The sequence below is a fragment of the Schistosoma mansoni genome, chromosome 1 (assembly GCF_000237925.1).
Source record: "Schistosoma mansoni strain Puerto Rico chromosome 1, complete genome".
NCBI lineage: Eukaryota > Metazoa > Platyhelminthes > Trematoda > Strigeidida > Schistosomatidae > Schistosoma > Schistosoma mansoni.
This window is the reverse complement of record NC_031495.1, coordinates 15,069,982-15,088,261: the sequence shown is the minus strand read 5'-3', so window position 1 is coordinate 15,088,261 and position 18,280 is coordinate 15,069,982. Positions and strand designations below refer to the sequence as shown.

The 18,280-nt window shown below is 35.6% G+C and overlaps 1 protein-coding gene across 1 annotated transcript; it reads left to right on the top strand.

Annotated features, from left to right (window-relative positions):
* Nucleotides 1-3,016: 3,016 nt before the first annotated feature.
* On the top strand, nucleotides 3,017-13,547 carry Smp_141130 (hypothetical protein; the record flags this gene model as incomplete). The annotated part of the gene is made up of 3 exons (XM_018793400.1): nucleotides 3,017-3,041; nucleotides 8,214-8,341; nucleotides 13,473-13,547. 3 exons carry the CDS (start codon nucleotides 3,017-3,019, stop codon nucleotides 13,545-13,547), a joined length of 228 nt encoding a protein of 75 aa, XP_018647916.1.
* Between the last annotated feature and the right edge of the window lie 4,733 nt (nucleotides 13,548-18,280).

The following is an 18,280-nucleotide window of genomic DNA, read 5'->3' as shown; positions in this document are numbered from 1 at the left end:
ACAAGCTGTTAGTCAGTTCTAGTGAAATTCTAATAGCTAACTTCTTTTTAAAGTATATGGTAATAATGTTGTTATTCAGAAGAACAGTGAAAGCTTCACAACCAAACCCAATCAGTTTAGAGACTACGATACCTTTAATAAATCTAAATTGAATCAGAAAGGGTGTTTTGTGGAGATTGTAGTAATTTAATAGTTGAATTCATGAGTCAATTAAAGCTAGACCGCTATGGAAATATGGAAGCACTGGACGGTCGTTTCATCCTAGCTTTAATCGACTTATGAATCCAACTATTAAATTACTACAATCTCCACAAAACCATCATGTACTCATTAGTGACTGACTTTAAGAGGCATTTCCTGGAGTTCTAGTGAGAAGCCATAACCAGTGGAGTTCAACTGTGTCTGTTGTGAGGCAGTAACTCACTGAAGACAATGGTGAACGGTGGCGCAATTTCGTAGATTGATTGAATTTAGACATTACCGATGTCGAATACCGGCTCAGTGGTCTAGAGGTTAAGCGCCCGAGCACGAGATCGAAGGTCCTGGGTTCGAATCCCACGTGATGTATTCTTACAATGATCTAAACATATTAACTTTCGAATGCAATAACACTTCAATTCTGTTTATTTATTTATATTTTTTTTGAAAGTATTTAGATTATTAATGATAATTAATTCTGTAATTAGTATTGATAATGATAATAATTGTTATCTTGCCTGTTTTAATTCAGAAAATTTAAAGTTACCATTTCCTGTTTTTATTGGAAATGATCATCAAAATTTGATTGAGAATAATAAAAGAAACTAAATTTAATGCTACTACATCTTATGGAATGAATTAGATTCGGTTTTACCAATTTATTAATTAATATATTAGGTAATACATCGGAAAATAAGAATTCCCGTTTTAACATGGATCATATCTAGTACCCTATGATTTTGATTGTTTATTCTACTGATACCTAATTAACTTTGAAAAACATTGTTGGATTAATAAAACATTAGAGATATCAACTCACTGAAGACAATTGGTGAACGGTTGCTCAAACATCGTGGATTGGTTGAAGTTAGACATTAACACCGTTGGATGCCGGCTCACTAGTCTATCGGTTAAGTGCTCCGGCGCGAAACTGGTAGTTCCTGGGTTCGAACCACGCGAGTGCGGGGTCGTGGGTGCGCACTGCTAAGGAGTCCCACAATAGGACGAAACGGTCGTCCAGTGCTTTCAGGTTTTCCATGGTGGTCTAGCTTCAATTGACTCATGATTTCAAGTATGAAAAATAAAACATTTGTTCAATTTAGAATAACAAAAACCGACGAAGCGTTAAAAAAGAAACTGGAAGTTACTAACAAATGTCTCATCATGATTATTTTCTTATTAACAATGAGAAGTCTTAATCGTCTACATAATTGAACTCATGATAATTACATTGCTGTTAGGGTACAAGTTTTGATAATGTCAGTAGTTCAATATCATTTAGTTCATATTTTCGTTACTAATTTGAGCAATTAAACAATATTCTTAATTTCTAATACATAATTATGATCTTTGGTACCAAAGAAATTGAGATTACAAACAGATAAGCATTAGACAACATTGGATAATGATTACACTAAATAGTTAATTCTCATCATCTATCTCCATCAGATTCTTCATTTAAAATTATTCACAAAATCAACTAAACTGACTCTAAGGGAAACCGGATAAGCATATATTCATAGCAGAGACTTCGATAACTAATCAAATCAAATATCTCGGTTTAAAAGTCATATATATATATATATATATATATATATATATATATATATATATATATATACTTCAGAGGTATATATTCTCAGTCTTATATACAACCCATCTCAAACATTCAAGACTTTCGACCAGTAGTAAGGTCAGTACATGGTGTAATTCAAACACGTAAGTTGTATTCATCATAGATTAATCTCAATTGAGGTACCACTGAAAAACACAAAACATTACACACATGATTCATCATAGTGTCACACTACTCAGTAGAACCTACATATAACATCAATAGTGATCTAATACAGAACATTCACATCTCATATCAACCACTGACTCGTTTGAACTAATGAGTCAGCACTCAATACTACAATCGAAATCTCAATCACTTTGACAATATCGTTTGATGGTTATCCAATATAATTGGTGATGAGTGTTTCACATGTAACATATCTGAACTCCACCAGTCACGAATTCTCACTGGAACTCCGAGAAAATCATGAAGTAAATCACTAGTGAGTTTACCATGATAATCTGGTTGATGGAGTCTTGTAGATATCGGTTTAATTGGTGATTTGATAATTGGCATCCTAAAATGAAGTGTCTGCTGATTGTTGTGTGGTTTCTTTTCTAATGGTACCTTAATTGAGATGAGTGTGTGATGAATGCAATCTGTAAATTAGGGTGATTCCCACTGAAGCCTTTCAATGAAATATTTATGTCTTAAATTTGTTTGTATATCTAGATGATGGTAGTAAACTCTGATGAATAGTCCTAAAAAACCAGACAAAAAATATCTAGATATATTATTTACTAATATGTCATTCGTCGGTTCGCCGATATTATCAGTCCATGTTGAAAAGTGTAGATTTCAGAGTAATCACTCCTTTAAATACCACTTAAATGAATAAATTTTTATTTATTCTATCAGTTTTGTTGTTCATGTGATACTACTTGGCTCACTACCTACGTAAGTTGTCTTACCAGAGATATGAACATTTTGATTACAGTGATATTTCTCAGACAGTAAGACAGCCAGTCAATTTGTCACAATCACATGCTAGCTAGACAGAAAATTTCATTATATATATATATATTCTTCAATTTTTATCGCTAAGAAAATGTTACAAAACTATGTAAAAAATGTTTTATGAATCCGGGTGTTTTACGAGGCAGAAAATAAAGAATGAGTATATTCTGTATATTCTCTCTCCTTGTTATTTCTGTCTGTCAGTAACGTTATACACTTATATAGACACATATACATATAACTATGGCAACGTATATGCATGCGACACGTGAGTCATCAGCATCCACAAAAACAACAACAACATCGTCATCAGTATAAACAAGTATTGAATGTATATCGTCAGTAGACTGTGGACTCGTAATATTTGTCGATATTGTTATATACTACTCATACGACTATATCTGAAATAAACTATTCAGAATTCAACCTGTTTGTATGTAACTGTATTTAAATGAAACGAACTAATACTACCACAATACTACTACCACCATTATAAAGAATTTATAGTTTATAACTTAAATGAAATTGAATAAAGTATGAATAATGAATAAGTATGATAGGCAGTGTCTATATGTTATTCATCACAAACTGCACAGTTTTAACTGAAAAGTCAAAATAATTTTATTTATGATTGAGGTCACGAATCGATCAATGTCAGACCACCATTGAAAATCTGGAAGCACTGGACGGCCGTTTCGTCACAGTATGGGGCTCCCCATAAGTGCGCATTCATGATTCCACAAACGGTTTTTAAAATAAGAGTGACAACAAGTACAGCAATTTTCACAATAAACTGACATCAGATAGAGAACCATTGAGAATCAAGTAGTACTGTACAAGCTACTTCTTCTTAACTTGAGGATTCTAAACACTGTGTTAAAGACACTTCAAACGAAATCAGACACTGGCTCTTCCTGTATACCTTTAGACCACGAAGTCATAATTTGCTGTAAAAATGTTTGGAACTCAGTCAAAAAGTAATTTGTATCAAGCAATGTTGTGCAATCTGTGAGATTCTGTGAGACCGACAACTAAATGAATATCATACTGCTTACTAATGACTATCTTCGTGATAGATTTCTGTAAGTACTAATGCGAATAGTGCTAAGTGGAATCAACCAAGTCGAGTGGGTGATACTAACTTATAGAATATATTTTATGATACGATATGCTATGCTATATTATAAATCGATCTTTATTTTCAGGTTTTCGTATTTATAGATGAATCTTTGTCAATAACTGCTGTTCCTCAGGCTATCCTTAAAATCTCACAATACTTTCCTAAATTTATGAGTGATTCATATCCGTTGTGTTCTGTAAAACAGTCTCTTCACTAAATGCAAAAGAATTTCCGAATTCCAAGTACCCATTTTTTTATGCAAAATTTTGATAAATTGACCTCTAAACTGTGCCATCTGTCATCCATCGTACAGTAATGTTTAAAATGCCGAACTCATCGTTAATTTCATGTTACAACAAACTCGACATCTAAATGTCTAGTTGCATACATAATAAGTGTGTCTACACATTTCAAACCCTATGATCTTTTTAATACTAACTTGATGCCATTTTAGTAACCGCCACAATCCTGAAGGGAAGTGTAAAAAAGGTAGACCGAAGAACACACTGCATCGAGAATCAGAAGCAGACATGAAAAGGATAAATATGAACTGGCAACAACTGGAAAGGATTGTCCAGGACAGAGTTGGATGGAGAATTCTGGTGGGCAGCCTATGCTGCCTCACGACGGGTAACAGGAGTAAGTAAGTAATTAAGAATATTAACTACACTATTCTGACAAGTGTTCACATTAACTTTTGATCAATTTGATATCTGTAAAAAATATTGTTATATTACACTTATGCTTATTGATATTAAAATATTGCAAGTTTAAGATGGTTGTTGAAAGTCCAACTAATTCAAAAGTAATTCATATTATTCTGCTCAAATCATTATTTCTCAGTATTTCCATTCATTGATATGAAGTAACCTAATCGATCGACATTTTTGAACAGGATATACACAATTGTGTATAATGATTTATTCTCTAAGTACTTCGGTAAAACACATAGTGATTTATATAAAAATTAAAATAGAATTATCATTTAGATACTGTTGCTAAATATGCAAAGCACTGAACTGAAAATACAACGATAATTTATTTGAATGCTCTCGTGACCTGAATTATCGACTTTTCAACATCAGTCCTTAGCCCCAGAGTAATCTAGTCGATCGGACAATAGTCTCTTGAATTAGTCTTACTTTGTAAGTATTTGTATTGTTGCACTTCGTTTAATGTACATAATTGTATGTACGTTAATAATCAGTAAAATATTTAAGGTCAATTTTTATAAGGAAAATTTATACTTTTCAGAAGCTTGCATAACATAAACTTTACTCTAAACACTGGGAATTTTTTTCAAAAGATGGAGTAAAATAGGCCACAACAATTTTGAAGCAACGATGAAAGGGAAAGAAAGAATGTTTACTGGTATCTTCTAATTGAGAAAATTATACAACTATATCATTTATGATTGAGAAAAATGAGAACTATCATAATAGTAAATATCTATCATAGATAATACAACAGAACTTCCTAAAGTATATGCAATACAAATCATGTTTCAACAATTAAATTTGTTAACGTGATAGATAAGATCTACAACTTAGATGAATGATTTTAATGATATTTGTGTTTCAAAGTTTTCATTATCAATCTTCACAATATTACCAGGTCAGAGGTTAGCTGACAAAACGGCGAAACGGCCGTCCAGTGCTTCCAGGTCTTCCATAGTGGTTTAGCTTCAATTGACTTATGATTTCAACTATAAAATTACTACCACAAAACCCCCTTCTGATAAAAGCAATCAACATAACACAAGAATAAATGAAAATAATGAAATCTACCAAGACGACTGCCAATTACAACACTTGTAAAATAACTGAAAATCTTGCTCCCATATGAAGTAGGTGGTGAAGTTGTTGTCAAAAATGTCAATGAAAGCCCTGTCGATAAACTCTAAACATATACAATACTATCTAAATTTCAACTTATTTTCACTCACCGTAGTCATAATACATTTATTGTTGTTCTTAAATGTATAATGTAAGATAAATCACAAAATTTTGATTTCCGTTGTCATCATTTTAACAATATTGATTGGAATGACAATATTTAAACCCAGTAAAGTAACGAAGTTCCAGTTGGGTCAAACAAATCTATATTAAGTAAGACAGATTTGCTATGTCATGTTGTGTTTAAGGTATTTTAGGTTAAATTTGAAATTTTAATAGCTGGATTCATGAGTCGATCTAAGTTAGACCATCATTAAAAAGTAACTTAAAATTATCAGACCAGAGGTTTCTGTGAAAGATTTCATATTAGTCAGAAAGTACCTTTTATTATAGTGTGATATAATTCAAAGAGTTATTCGGAACCCGTATTAAACCGAAACTTCACCCTAGATAAGAGCTGTTATGAAGTACTCATCTACTAACCCAGACAGATTTCTACTCACGATATTCTGGTACTGTAACATACACGATATTTTTAAGCCGTTAGTTCATAATTTTGTAATTTACATTTTTAATCTAAGTCGGTTTGCTATGCGTTACGATTTTCAGTTAATGTCACAGACAGGAAACCATGACATATGGAATAAGTCATGTTTGTAATGAGACGACTTGCTGATAACAATATACGAGGATGTGTTACAAAACCAATTGACTTACTTTACATATATGACCATCGGACGATGATTCAGTGACCTCACGTAATGGTGTTCTCTTCAAAACTAGAATATTTCGTGTACTGTTGCATGTTAGTTTGTGTGTAATCACTGTTTAGGAGTTAGTCTACGGTGGAATAGGTGTCAACCTCTCTTTGGTTTCAAGTGGCTCTTCAGTTGATATCTTTTTATGATGAGACTTGAAATGATTGTCTGCCAATAAACATTGGGTTGTGTACCCTCTACCTAACAAATAATCAGCTGTGATATTTAAATTTGTGTTAATATAATCCCCTATTCATTCTGTAGGCACGATTTAGATACCAACTTTCATAAGTAAATTAACGATATATGTGCTGTACTTACTTACTTACTTACACATACTACCCCTCGTGGAGAAGCATAGACCACCAACCAGCATTCTACATCCAACTCTGTCATGGACAATACTTTCCAGTTCCTTCCAGTTAACATTCATCCTTTTCATATCTACTTCCAATTACCGACGAAGTGTGTTCTTCGACATTCCACTTTTTCATTTCCCTTCACGATTCCATCTCAGAGCTTGTCTCTTGATGCAGTTTGATGATTACTGCAATGTATGGCCTATCCATCTCCATCGTCTTTTCCTAATTTCCTCCTCAACTACAAGCTGATCTATTCGCTCCCACAATAGTCTCATGCTGATTGTATCCGACCAACAGATATTGAATATCCTGAAAAGACAATTGTTTATAAATATTTGTAATTATTTGATGATGGATGTAGTAGTTTTTTACGCTTCAGCTCCCTACAGTAGAACTAACTGTCTTGACATTCATATTGAAGGTTCTCACTTTGATATTGGTTGACAGTTGTTTTGAGTTCCATATGTTGTTCAACTGTAGGAATGCTGGCTGTGCTTATTTTGCCAATCCTCACATTTACATCTGCATCGAATCTTCCTTGTTCATTGATGATGCTAAGTAGTCAGGTATGTGAAAGTATCCACCTCTTCTAGAGTTTCTCCATCAAGTGTGACTGTGTTTGTGTTCTCTGTGTTGTATTTGAGGATGTTGGTTTTCCCCTTGTGTATGTTGAGGTCTACTGATGCAGAGGGTGCTACTTCACTGGTTGTCTTCATCTGCATTTGTTGGTGTGTATGGGATAGGAGGGCTATGTCATCTGCGAAGTCGAAGTCGTCTAATTGCATCCAACCTGTCCATTGTATTCCGTGTTTTCGTTTAGAATCAGACGCTATCATACGACAAAACATGAGAAGAAAAAATCTAAAATAGTAACAATTTCAGTGAACAGCCACCAACATGTCCATGGTCATCAACACCGTAGCTTAAGTTAGCATCAGTTACAGACTGAAACTTAATTTGACCTTTTCAGAAATCAGTTTCATTATGTTAACATGACCTAGAAAACCATGTCTCCACCTTGGTTGTGCCAGTAGTTTAACTATATTTTGTTTAGCCTCTCTATCTGTCTGTCTATATAATTTCTAACCGATTGAGGTAGAATTTTACAACTTTGAAAACTGGTGACAATGTCATCGTCTATCTACTCGGTTTGGGATGACGAAATTATTTACGAAATACCAAATGAAAATCTATTTTGCATATACAATCAAGTGTCACGTAGGTTACTTTTACTTGGAATTTCTTACTCCTTAATGAAATAAACCTCTTATTATCCATGATCCGTAAGGGTTATTCAAACTTCAGCTATTCTGCCTGACCCTGTTTGGGGTCAGAGAGGATTGCATACAGATGTGCGCTTAATTCAAATGCATATGTATGAGTCATCATCACCACTATCATCCAAGTTAGATTTTTCAGAGGTCGATAGTCTGGTTCGTCCTATTAGCTGTGGCTTTGTCTCATTGTCGTACACCCCCATGTTTTAACGTTAACACGATGAGACTTGAGTGTCTACAACACATGACTCATCATTTCGTGCGTAAATTCGAGCTTAAACCAGTCAACATCACTATGTATGTGCATGTATGTGATTTTAAGTTAAGGCGGATGATATGCAATCATTCGGACTGTCGACCTATTTTTTTATATGTAGAATATTCAGTGTTTGTAAGTAGAGCAAGAGAATGTCTCCTACTTTTGTTCGATTTTATTCAAACATAACAAATTAATGTCACTTTACAAAACTTTTCTATTGAAAGTAATTTGTGATGTTAGTCGATCACACGATGTTTTGGCAATAGATTTAATTTTGAGAGAATAAGCACAATGTGAAAGTATTTAGTGAGAAAACGGTGAGAATAAATGGTCTCAACGTTAAATTTAACCCAGGCACACATACATAAGGATTCTAAAATGTCTTTTGTACGGAAATATAAAGCCATCAAATATTCACATTAATCTGACTATTTGTTTAAACTGTTTTATTATTTGTTTATTTATTTAGACACATAAATATTGGTACAAGGAGGCATCAAATACATATGCGCCACACAATAACAATGAGAATGTGAAGAGATAGTGAATGTAAAGTGCGTATAAGAAAACAGAGGAAGAATAACGAACAGAAATTAGTATATGATAGTGAAATAATAGAACTGGGAGTAGTTCAGTAAGCAAAGTTACAACCAGAAAGAATTCTTCTAGTTAAAGAAGTTACGTCCATTTTTTATGAAAAGAGTAAAATAAAGTTACAAAAGGATCGCCACTGGCTTCTATTCTGAGCCAAATCTGATAACGTCTTAAGCCACGGTGTTGCACCGTTTCTCAGATCCCAACTATGGAGTCGTGAAGAACCAACAGAAGCCAGTCATGTACAGCTTTCTTTCATACCACAACATTTTATACACTAACCACCTCTCCGCTTTTTCCAGCCAATCCCAGCTTCGGCAAATAATGCACGGCGAGAAATTCTCTGGGACGACATTCGTAGAACATATCCAAGCCACCGAAGTCGATGTTCCAAGATGGTGACACCAATTGATTTATCGTCGCTGTGCCCGAACACACTAATATGGTGTTGCCACTGGATGTCAGCAATCCTTCGGAGACAACAATGATCAAACACAAATAATCATCTATCATTCTCAACTTGGTGAGGTCAGGCTTCAAAAGGATAGAGCAAAACTACTCTCACCAACGCGTTGTAGATCCAACCTTTTACAGTCAGGCTAACATCAAGAAGGCGCCAAAGATGGCCCAGATTGGCACAAGCCGCTCTGGCTTTCACCATACGTGAATTGTTCCCATCACTCACACCACAACCAGCACTTATGCAGCTACCTAGATACACGAACTTCTCAACTACTTCAATCTGCTCACCACCCAGGGTGAGTACAGGAGTGGAATCCTACCAGTCCTGTAGAAGTACTTTGCACTTTGAAGGTGAAAAGCACATACCGTACCTACGGACACTGATTGCCAACTGATTAAGTGCGGATTGCATGGCTTGGGCATTATCACACAGTAAGACAATATCATCCGCATACTCAAGGTCTAGAAGTCATTCTCCAGACAATAGATCCACACCGCCATTACTTACATCCATCAGAGCTGTTTCCAGAATGTCATCGATGGAAACGTTGAATAGGAATGGTGCGATTGGGCAACCTTGCCTAACACCAATGCTTGAATGGATCAATGGAGAAAGGTGGTTGTATACCCTCATTTCACCTGAGGTGTTTTTATACAGGGCCTTTAAGATGTTAATAAACTTCTCAGGCACACCCTTCTTCAATATACAATCCCAAAGAACAGTCCCGTCCAACGAATCGAAGGCAGCCCTGATATCAAGGAACACTACGATTGTTGGCCTGCGATAAGTATGACGGTGTTCTAACATTTGGCGGAGGGTGAAGATATGATCAATGCATCCTCGACCAGAAAGAAAAACAAGCCTGCTCCTCCCGAGTTAATCTTTCTCGAGTTTTGAACAATCTACGAAGTATGACAGAAGCCAATAGTTTGGACGTAATCGGAAGTAGACTTACTCCTCGATAGCTGTTACAGAAACGACGTGAACCATTTTAAAGATAGGGACAACTATTGACTCATTCCATGACGTTGGAACACTCTCTAATTGCCAAACCTTTGTCAACAACTCACAGTTCCTTATCCATAAAGACACCACCATCTTTAAAAAGAGCCGGAGTTAAGTTATCTGGGCCCGTTGATTTGTGGCGCTTCAATAGTTGGAGTACCTTGCGGATTTCTTCCTCATTTGGTGGACCAGTCGTCACCGGCCATGAAAGGAAGGACAGTCTGATCGATGTTGCCGAAGCAGCAGGCCAGTTGAACTGCCCTTCAAAGAATTCTGCCCATCATCCGAGACGTTGATGGATGTTAGTGATTGGCATCCCGTCATCCTCACAGATTGTTTCGCTCACATCAGACTTCTTGCTTACAGTTGCTCGGATGAGTTGGAAGAGCTCCCGGCAGTTACTAGATCCAGCTGCTGCTCCCAACTCATTAGCATGCTCCCACCAACAGGTTTCTCGGTCCTTACTCAAGCTTCACTCAATTTCATTACCTAACAGTCGTCGTTTGTGATCAAACTCACTGTCACCCGGAGAAGACCGACGGGCTTCGATGAGTTGTATGGAGCCTGAAGAAACCCAGTGCTTATAAGCGGGACGTTTCGCGAAGCCGCAAGCGACTTTACTAGCCATTTTTATGGCGTCGTGCAATTGCAACCAATTATAATTTTCGGTGGGATGTTAGCTAGCCTTGAACCTAGCTCGTTTTGATAATTAGTTGCAACGGGAGCTGCGACGAATTTGTTGATATTGATTCGTTTGGGACTATGAGTTTGTTGGCCACTAAAAAGTAAGGTATGCTTGGCGCAGACCAGGACATAATTAGAGTTTAGATAGGCGCCCCGAAAAAGAGCGGCAGTCTTGTACACAACTACGCCAGCGGTAGCTGATCGTGATGTGATCGATCTGATTCCAAGCTTGAGATGCAGAAGGAGCGTGCCAGGTGACAAATCGGCGATGACTGTGCCGGAAGTTGGTGATAGCCATAAACAGGTTGTAGTCTGCTCAAAGTTGCAGTAGACAGTCCCCGTTATCTGACCTGCTACCAACAAGTCCACATCGGCCACCTAAACGACTCTCTTCTGTGCCTAGACGCTCGACCTGAGCATTCGAGTCTCCGGCTAGTACTACAATATCTGTAGAACGCACTTTCTGGAGAACAGTTAATTGGTGGTAGAACTCATTCTTGATTGTATCCAGGCTGCAATCTGTCGGAGCACTGGCGGATATGACAAAAATACATAGTTTCTCATGCAGATTTCTTCTCACTTTGATGGAGCTTTCTAACCTAAAACCACATAACCGACTGTTAATGGGGATCCAATCGATTAGTGCTGCCTCAGCTCTAGCGCTCAGTGCTTCACCAATGCCAGCAAAATCAGACGAAGATGCCACAGGGTCCCCGGATAAGCGCACGTAAAACAAGCCTTTTGAAGCGACAGATGGAGAGTGGATTTGTAGCACTTCACTAGAGTCTTGAATACTGGTCTCGGATAGATAACTAACGTCAATTTCAGGACTTTCTAAAGACATAGTCAGCCCTATCTGTTGTCCGATCTGCATAAGTGTGCGAACATTGAAGGAAGCCAGTTTGAATGGTGCACGTGGTTTCAGTAGCCGTATTCGGCGGTAGCGTTCAACTTTGGACCAGTAATTGACTTGAAATCGTTTAAATAGGACAGGGCTTCCACCATAGGCGAGTTGCTGTACATGTTGAAAAATAAGGATACACAAAATGAGAAGAGAAAGGAGTAGATAAGTGACATAGTATATAAAGAAAGAAAAAAATGAATGTTATGAAATGAATGTGAATTATCTGTATTTTAATTGAAGCGAGAACAGTATTTCCAGTATTAACTGTCATTTCATTTGATTTATGTATGGTCTGTGATACTGCTCGGGTGCCCAGACTAAAGCAGATGGTTTTGTTAGGGGGTCTTACTTGGAGCATTTGTCCTAAAGCTCTAATCCACATGGTAGTGGAGCAACTTAAGGAGATGCAGTCCCATGATAGCCACTGACCAACAATAGGTTCATACACCGTTTGTTACCTCAGGATCATTGATTGGGAATCAGGGTTTCCCAACTTCCCTAGGTGGACCTTCCGTGTACACCAACCCGGTTAAAGCGTCGGACATTCGCTTTTCATCCTCTCAAATTCGTAAACAACACCTCCATTGCGAGAAGGCAGGGAGTAGGACTTTCCTGGTAGTGGCTGTATCCGCGTGGCCATGTGAGAGCATTTCGAGAGGGAAAGCTGACTTACCCCACCCTCGACCGTACCAGTGTATTTGGGGGGTTTTTCAAACTAAGAGCAATTCACCGGTTCTTCACGAATGACTCAAACTTTCTATACACATGGAAAAACAGAATGTGTAAATTGAAACCATTTTGTGCTATTTCTTGATCATTTTCATGGGTCTTGAAGAATGTCTAGCATTTTCTCCTCATATTAAGGTTATTGGAGGAAAACACCGTGTTCAGAAACACAAAGAGATAGTTATATGTTAGGTGGTTAAGAGTAGTCTATAAGAAACCTGTAAGACCTAGGCTTCATGTGTGTCGGCACTCGTCAGAAAAGCTTACTTGTAATCTTAAGGGGATCGATGCTCCCTAGTGGATCTGAACGTAGTTCAGCTAGTTTAACAGTCTGAGACGTTATCACTTATGCTGATATGGCGAACATGTCAGTACTTACATTGTCACTTTATTAATTAAATCAATAATTCAGTCCTATTCCTTTTGAATAGGGTAGTGTAAGCAAATTTTTTAAGAATTAATACTCAATACACAAATTTCGGTTGTTTATTCTAATCAGAAAGACGTGCTTCTTCAATCTCAGATAGAGTTAGTCAATTTCTCTGAGATTTAGACTTTCAGTAATGTAAGTTCTAATCAGAAATACTTGGTAGAGAATATTTTACTATCAAATTATTCTGTCTCAAATGAAACTTATTCTTTTCTTTTTCAGATTCATTCTCACAAGCTGGTCATTACACTCTCCCAGCATAAAACATACCTTCAAGCTAGACGAAAATCTGCCTGAATCTAAACGTTACAAAGTCAATAAAGATATTACATTTAATAAGAAATCCAATTAATATTAACTCAACTTAGATTCTCTTCTTGCTTATTTATTTACAAGCTTCTAACAGAGTATCTATAACTTCTGTCAATGAAATTTGTTTCTTTCGCAAAGACCGATGGAGTGTATTGATTAAAACACGTTCTCAGCTTCATTTTCACACATTTATTTGTTCTACATACTTCAGTAAATAGTCTGTCACTATGTATGTTTATGAGATTATTTTAAATGTTTTCATGAAGAACACAGATAACATAGTACATCATAGTTGAACATAAGAGTTGCTATTGAAATGTTTGTGAAGAAAACAAATCCATATGCTTCACTACAAACTATTTTTAATTCAGCTGTCTGTATAAGACTTAATGCTGGCGATGTTACATTAATGTTGCTGGTATTTGTTTTTATTGCTGACAAAGATTTTCCTAATTGAAATGACTAGTTATCTATGATAAGAAATTAATGCATCAGCATATAATTGAATTCAGATAAGAATAGAGTTTAGAAGCCATTAGTTTTACCGTTAGCTAAATGCAAATTGAGAGGGAAAAAGAGACAGAGACAATGCTCATTCTTCAGAACGTCATTACTAATTTTATCAGATTACCATTTTACATTCTGCATGCTCCCCAATCATCCAAGATATTGATCTAAATAGATGTAATCCCTGGAGATATTAGTGAGTCCACCAAAGTATTTGAAGATTTGAAAAAAAACAAATCTCTCACACTTTATGATTTATTATAAATTCTATATATGATGACAGAAACATTGTCCATCACTAAAAGCAATAATTGAAAAACTGTGTCACCTTCACAAACAGAAATTTCAGTATTGAACAAACGCTTAGTTAATCCGGTTAGAAGAAAATAATTAGTACACAAACCTTAATAGTTTTTCGTTTTTATCATTCCGGAATGTGACGAAGGACAGGTATTGTCCAAGTCATGATCATTACAAAAACTAGTTAAACAAACAGATTCAGTTTATTCGTCACTTGTGTTATATACAGTATCTAATTATAACAATTAAGAATATAGTCTGTTACATCAGTTCAAAAACCAGGTGTTAAAGATTTAATGTGTGGAAACTACTGAGCTATTTTAAGAAGAGAATAGCTTTCTGTCCAGAACTTTTCGAATGATACTAATATATTTCATCGTATATTCCTAATAAACCGATTCAAAAATTTTGACATAAGATAAAACTAAATCCTACTGTAATGAAAGCATGCATTTAGTGATTGTGAAACGGTCTGCAGACTTTATGTATTTTAGTACTAGTAAGTGATTTCCATTATATGTATGTGTATATTTAAGCATTCTATGTGTGAAAATGTCACATAACATCTTAAATTCAACATCATTGTTAGCAGATATGATTAAATTTCTGATGATATCAACACTAAGTTTACTCATAACGCATTATACAAGAACAGTGTCTAATTCCATGCATATTAGCATCTGATGACTACTTGTTTTCCGGTTAATTTTCTACAGCTTTATAGAGGAAAAAGCTACTTTTCAACTAGTTCTCGAAGAGCTATAAGCTTATCGAAATACTTTATATTAGGCTATGAATACACCCTAGTATTAGGATTTATAGCATACTACTTACAATAGATTCTTTTAAAAAGTGATAATGACCTATTCGTCTAACCAATATAAGTAATGTTGAATCATTCTATCCGCATTTAGGTAATATTGTAGTATGTGCATTGTTCATATTGGTGGACAAAATCTGGTTGGTTCTATCATTTTATCTGCTTTACAAACGACAACGTCAATCTCATTTATCGAAGTATTTGTGTTCATTTAAACACTAATGTCTCTGTATAAATGATCATGTGATACTTCAATCAAGCATCTTCATTTATGTCAATATTATCTTGGAGGTGGAGGGTGAGTAGAAAATGTCACTTCAACTATGTAATATGTAATATATTATTGATGATTTATTTATGTTGTTTGAAATTTTTCTATCCTGGTAACCAGTTGATGTATGTCGATATGAAGCAAACTTTTAAATTTAACTGCTATTTTGTAGGTATCAATGCCAAGGTTGGACTTGATAGTTTCAAATAAATTGAGGATTGGGTAGAAAGTCAATAATAAATATACTACTTTGTTATATTCCAATGAGTAAAAAATTGTATTTCTAACGTTTCGTGACTTGATTTGAGCCATTTCTTCAGACCAAATAAATAACCGAATTAACACAAATTTAAAAACTAGAACAAAAAATGTATTACTAGCTGGTATTTATTTGCACCTAACATATTTTTCCTTTCTTTCGTTTAGGTTTTTCTGATCAAGTAGAGCGAGTCATCTTTCATAATATCATGGAAGAAAATAAAAAAAATATTGATGAAGGCAGGATTTTCTACGCACTAGTACCAATATGAAATACCAATAATTGCGCTGTAGACCATCAACGTTTATGATCTATGTTGAATGACTGGAGGCCTACTCAAGTTAGACGAGAACGGTGTAACGAACAAGCTAACTTCGAAGTCACACCTCGCGATCATCACCTAACGTGTATTCCCCCATCGACGCATCAAGGGACCATGGATGCTCTGAAGACTCTACAACACAAAGGACGTTATTACAGGAATATATTAGTTAAAGTAGATACAAGCGAAAGTAGAACCACTGTCGCATGGGCCAGTCCATGGCGTATGATTAACTGATGCGCGCTGATTGTCCTTGACCTTGACGATGATCGATGACCTTTTCGATATTTAGTGACCCAAGTGCCGGATGATTTGGCTAGGGTTCAGTGACATTTCACTGGCCCTACAGTTCATTTCAACGAATCCTGTGTTTCGAATTAGTGCTTACATTGAGCTTTAAGATAAATTTTATATTCATTTAAAATAGCCTTGGTTGTTGTGACTTAATGCAATATCCTCACAGGATGCGAATATGCCTATAAGAGACTGACCATCTTCAGTCCCAAACATCAATGGAAAGATACAAACGACCAGTACAAAAATGAACCATAGTTGTTTTGGTTATAATAACGTGCTACTTATATTTCCACAGTAGTATGATTAATTCGTGAATATTTTTCTAACTCTGAGCCCAGAATTGGAAACTTCATAAACTTGGTATAAAATGCTTGAGGTCAGTATGGTCTAATTTCATAGCAGTAAAATATGGAATGGCATTGTACCTAATAAAAATATATAATTTTTAATAAATCACGTACCGAAAACGATTGGTCAAGCTTTCGTAGCTAAATATTAAACTTAAGGTAATTTGACTAGTTTGAAAAAAAAATGTCACAATACAACTTTTGTGAACTTTACCAATAATGATAAGACTTTGAAGTTGTGTGAATAATCGGTCTAAAAACAAGCCCTTGAAGTTTGTGGTTTATCCCAGTTCATGTCACTCAATGATGCATTTATGCCCGGTGTTGTTCATCCCGACCTTGGCGTTCAGATAACCCGCCAAGATGGTCAAGTCTTTCCTGGACACTTCTTGACTGTCGATTGGGGTCACCCATGAAACTGATCTTTATAGTTTCTGCTGCTTTTATTGATGGGTAAGTAGCAGTGGATGACATGAACTGTAGTTCATTCCTTCTTAGTTTTGAAGAATACTTTGGTGCTCCTCGGGTCAAAAAATCTCCATCCTATACGCAATTTTCGCGCTTCTTTATAGAGCATCAGTGCAACTCCTGGTGTTTTTAAAGTTCACTGTTATGTACTTACGAAAAGTGTTATGTTCACTAAAGTGGATTAACAGAAAAAGAATATTACAAACTCCAATCTTTCAAAATTAATTGTCTAAAATTGGACTAAATAAGTTCCACTTGACGTCAGTATCTCTTGTCAACCACGAGTCCGATTCAGTTATAGTATGACAAGCATACTATTACTAGTATATATATAGTAGTGACGCCGACAAATATATGTGAGCGAACTCGGTTTTGTGACCGATTCTCAAATTTAATGGCATCTTTTTTGTACCTCTAACAGATAACACAAAACTTATCAGGTGAGTGATTTTTGGGGGAAAAATGGGAAGGCAGAAATCTTTAAACTTAATTCCCCATCACCCACCACGTATGTGACATATCAACCTGGTCTATCATTATCATTCAATATGTCAATAATGACAGTAATGATTAATTTATCGAGTCGTAGATTAAATACCAAAGCGTATTAACTTCAGTTAACGTCCTAGTTTCATCCCGTTTTTCACCGTAAAAAACAATCAATATCTTTTGTTGATGTTGTCTGTAGAATTCGTGATCGTGAAGTCGACTTATTGAGAACCACTATTTTCATAAGTAAATTGAAATAGGGTCGGCTTCCGTAATGGGAACTCATGTTGGAATATTAATTTTTTTACAGCAAAATTGATTTTAAATACCTAACAAGCAACTTGTTAGATCTGATTGTTGATAAACATGCACACTAAACAAACAATTATGTAAATGAACGAATGTTATATGACTGAATCTTGAAAACTTTTTAAACAGTGATTATTCACCCTTTTGTTAATTTTCGATATTTTATTTATTTAAACACAAATATTGGTACAAAGGGGCACCAGATATATATGCGCCACACAAAACAATGAGAATGGGAAGAGAAAAAGGATAAGATGCATATATATATTAATCCCTCCTTATTACGTCTTACTAATTTTTCACACAATTTTGTTTTCCACTAAACATTT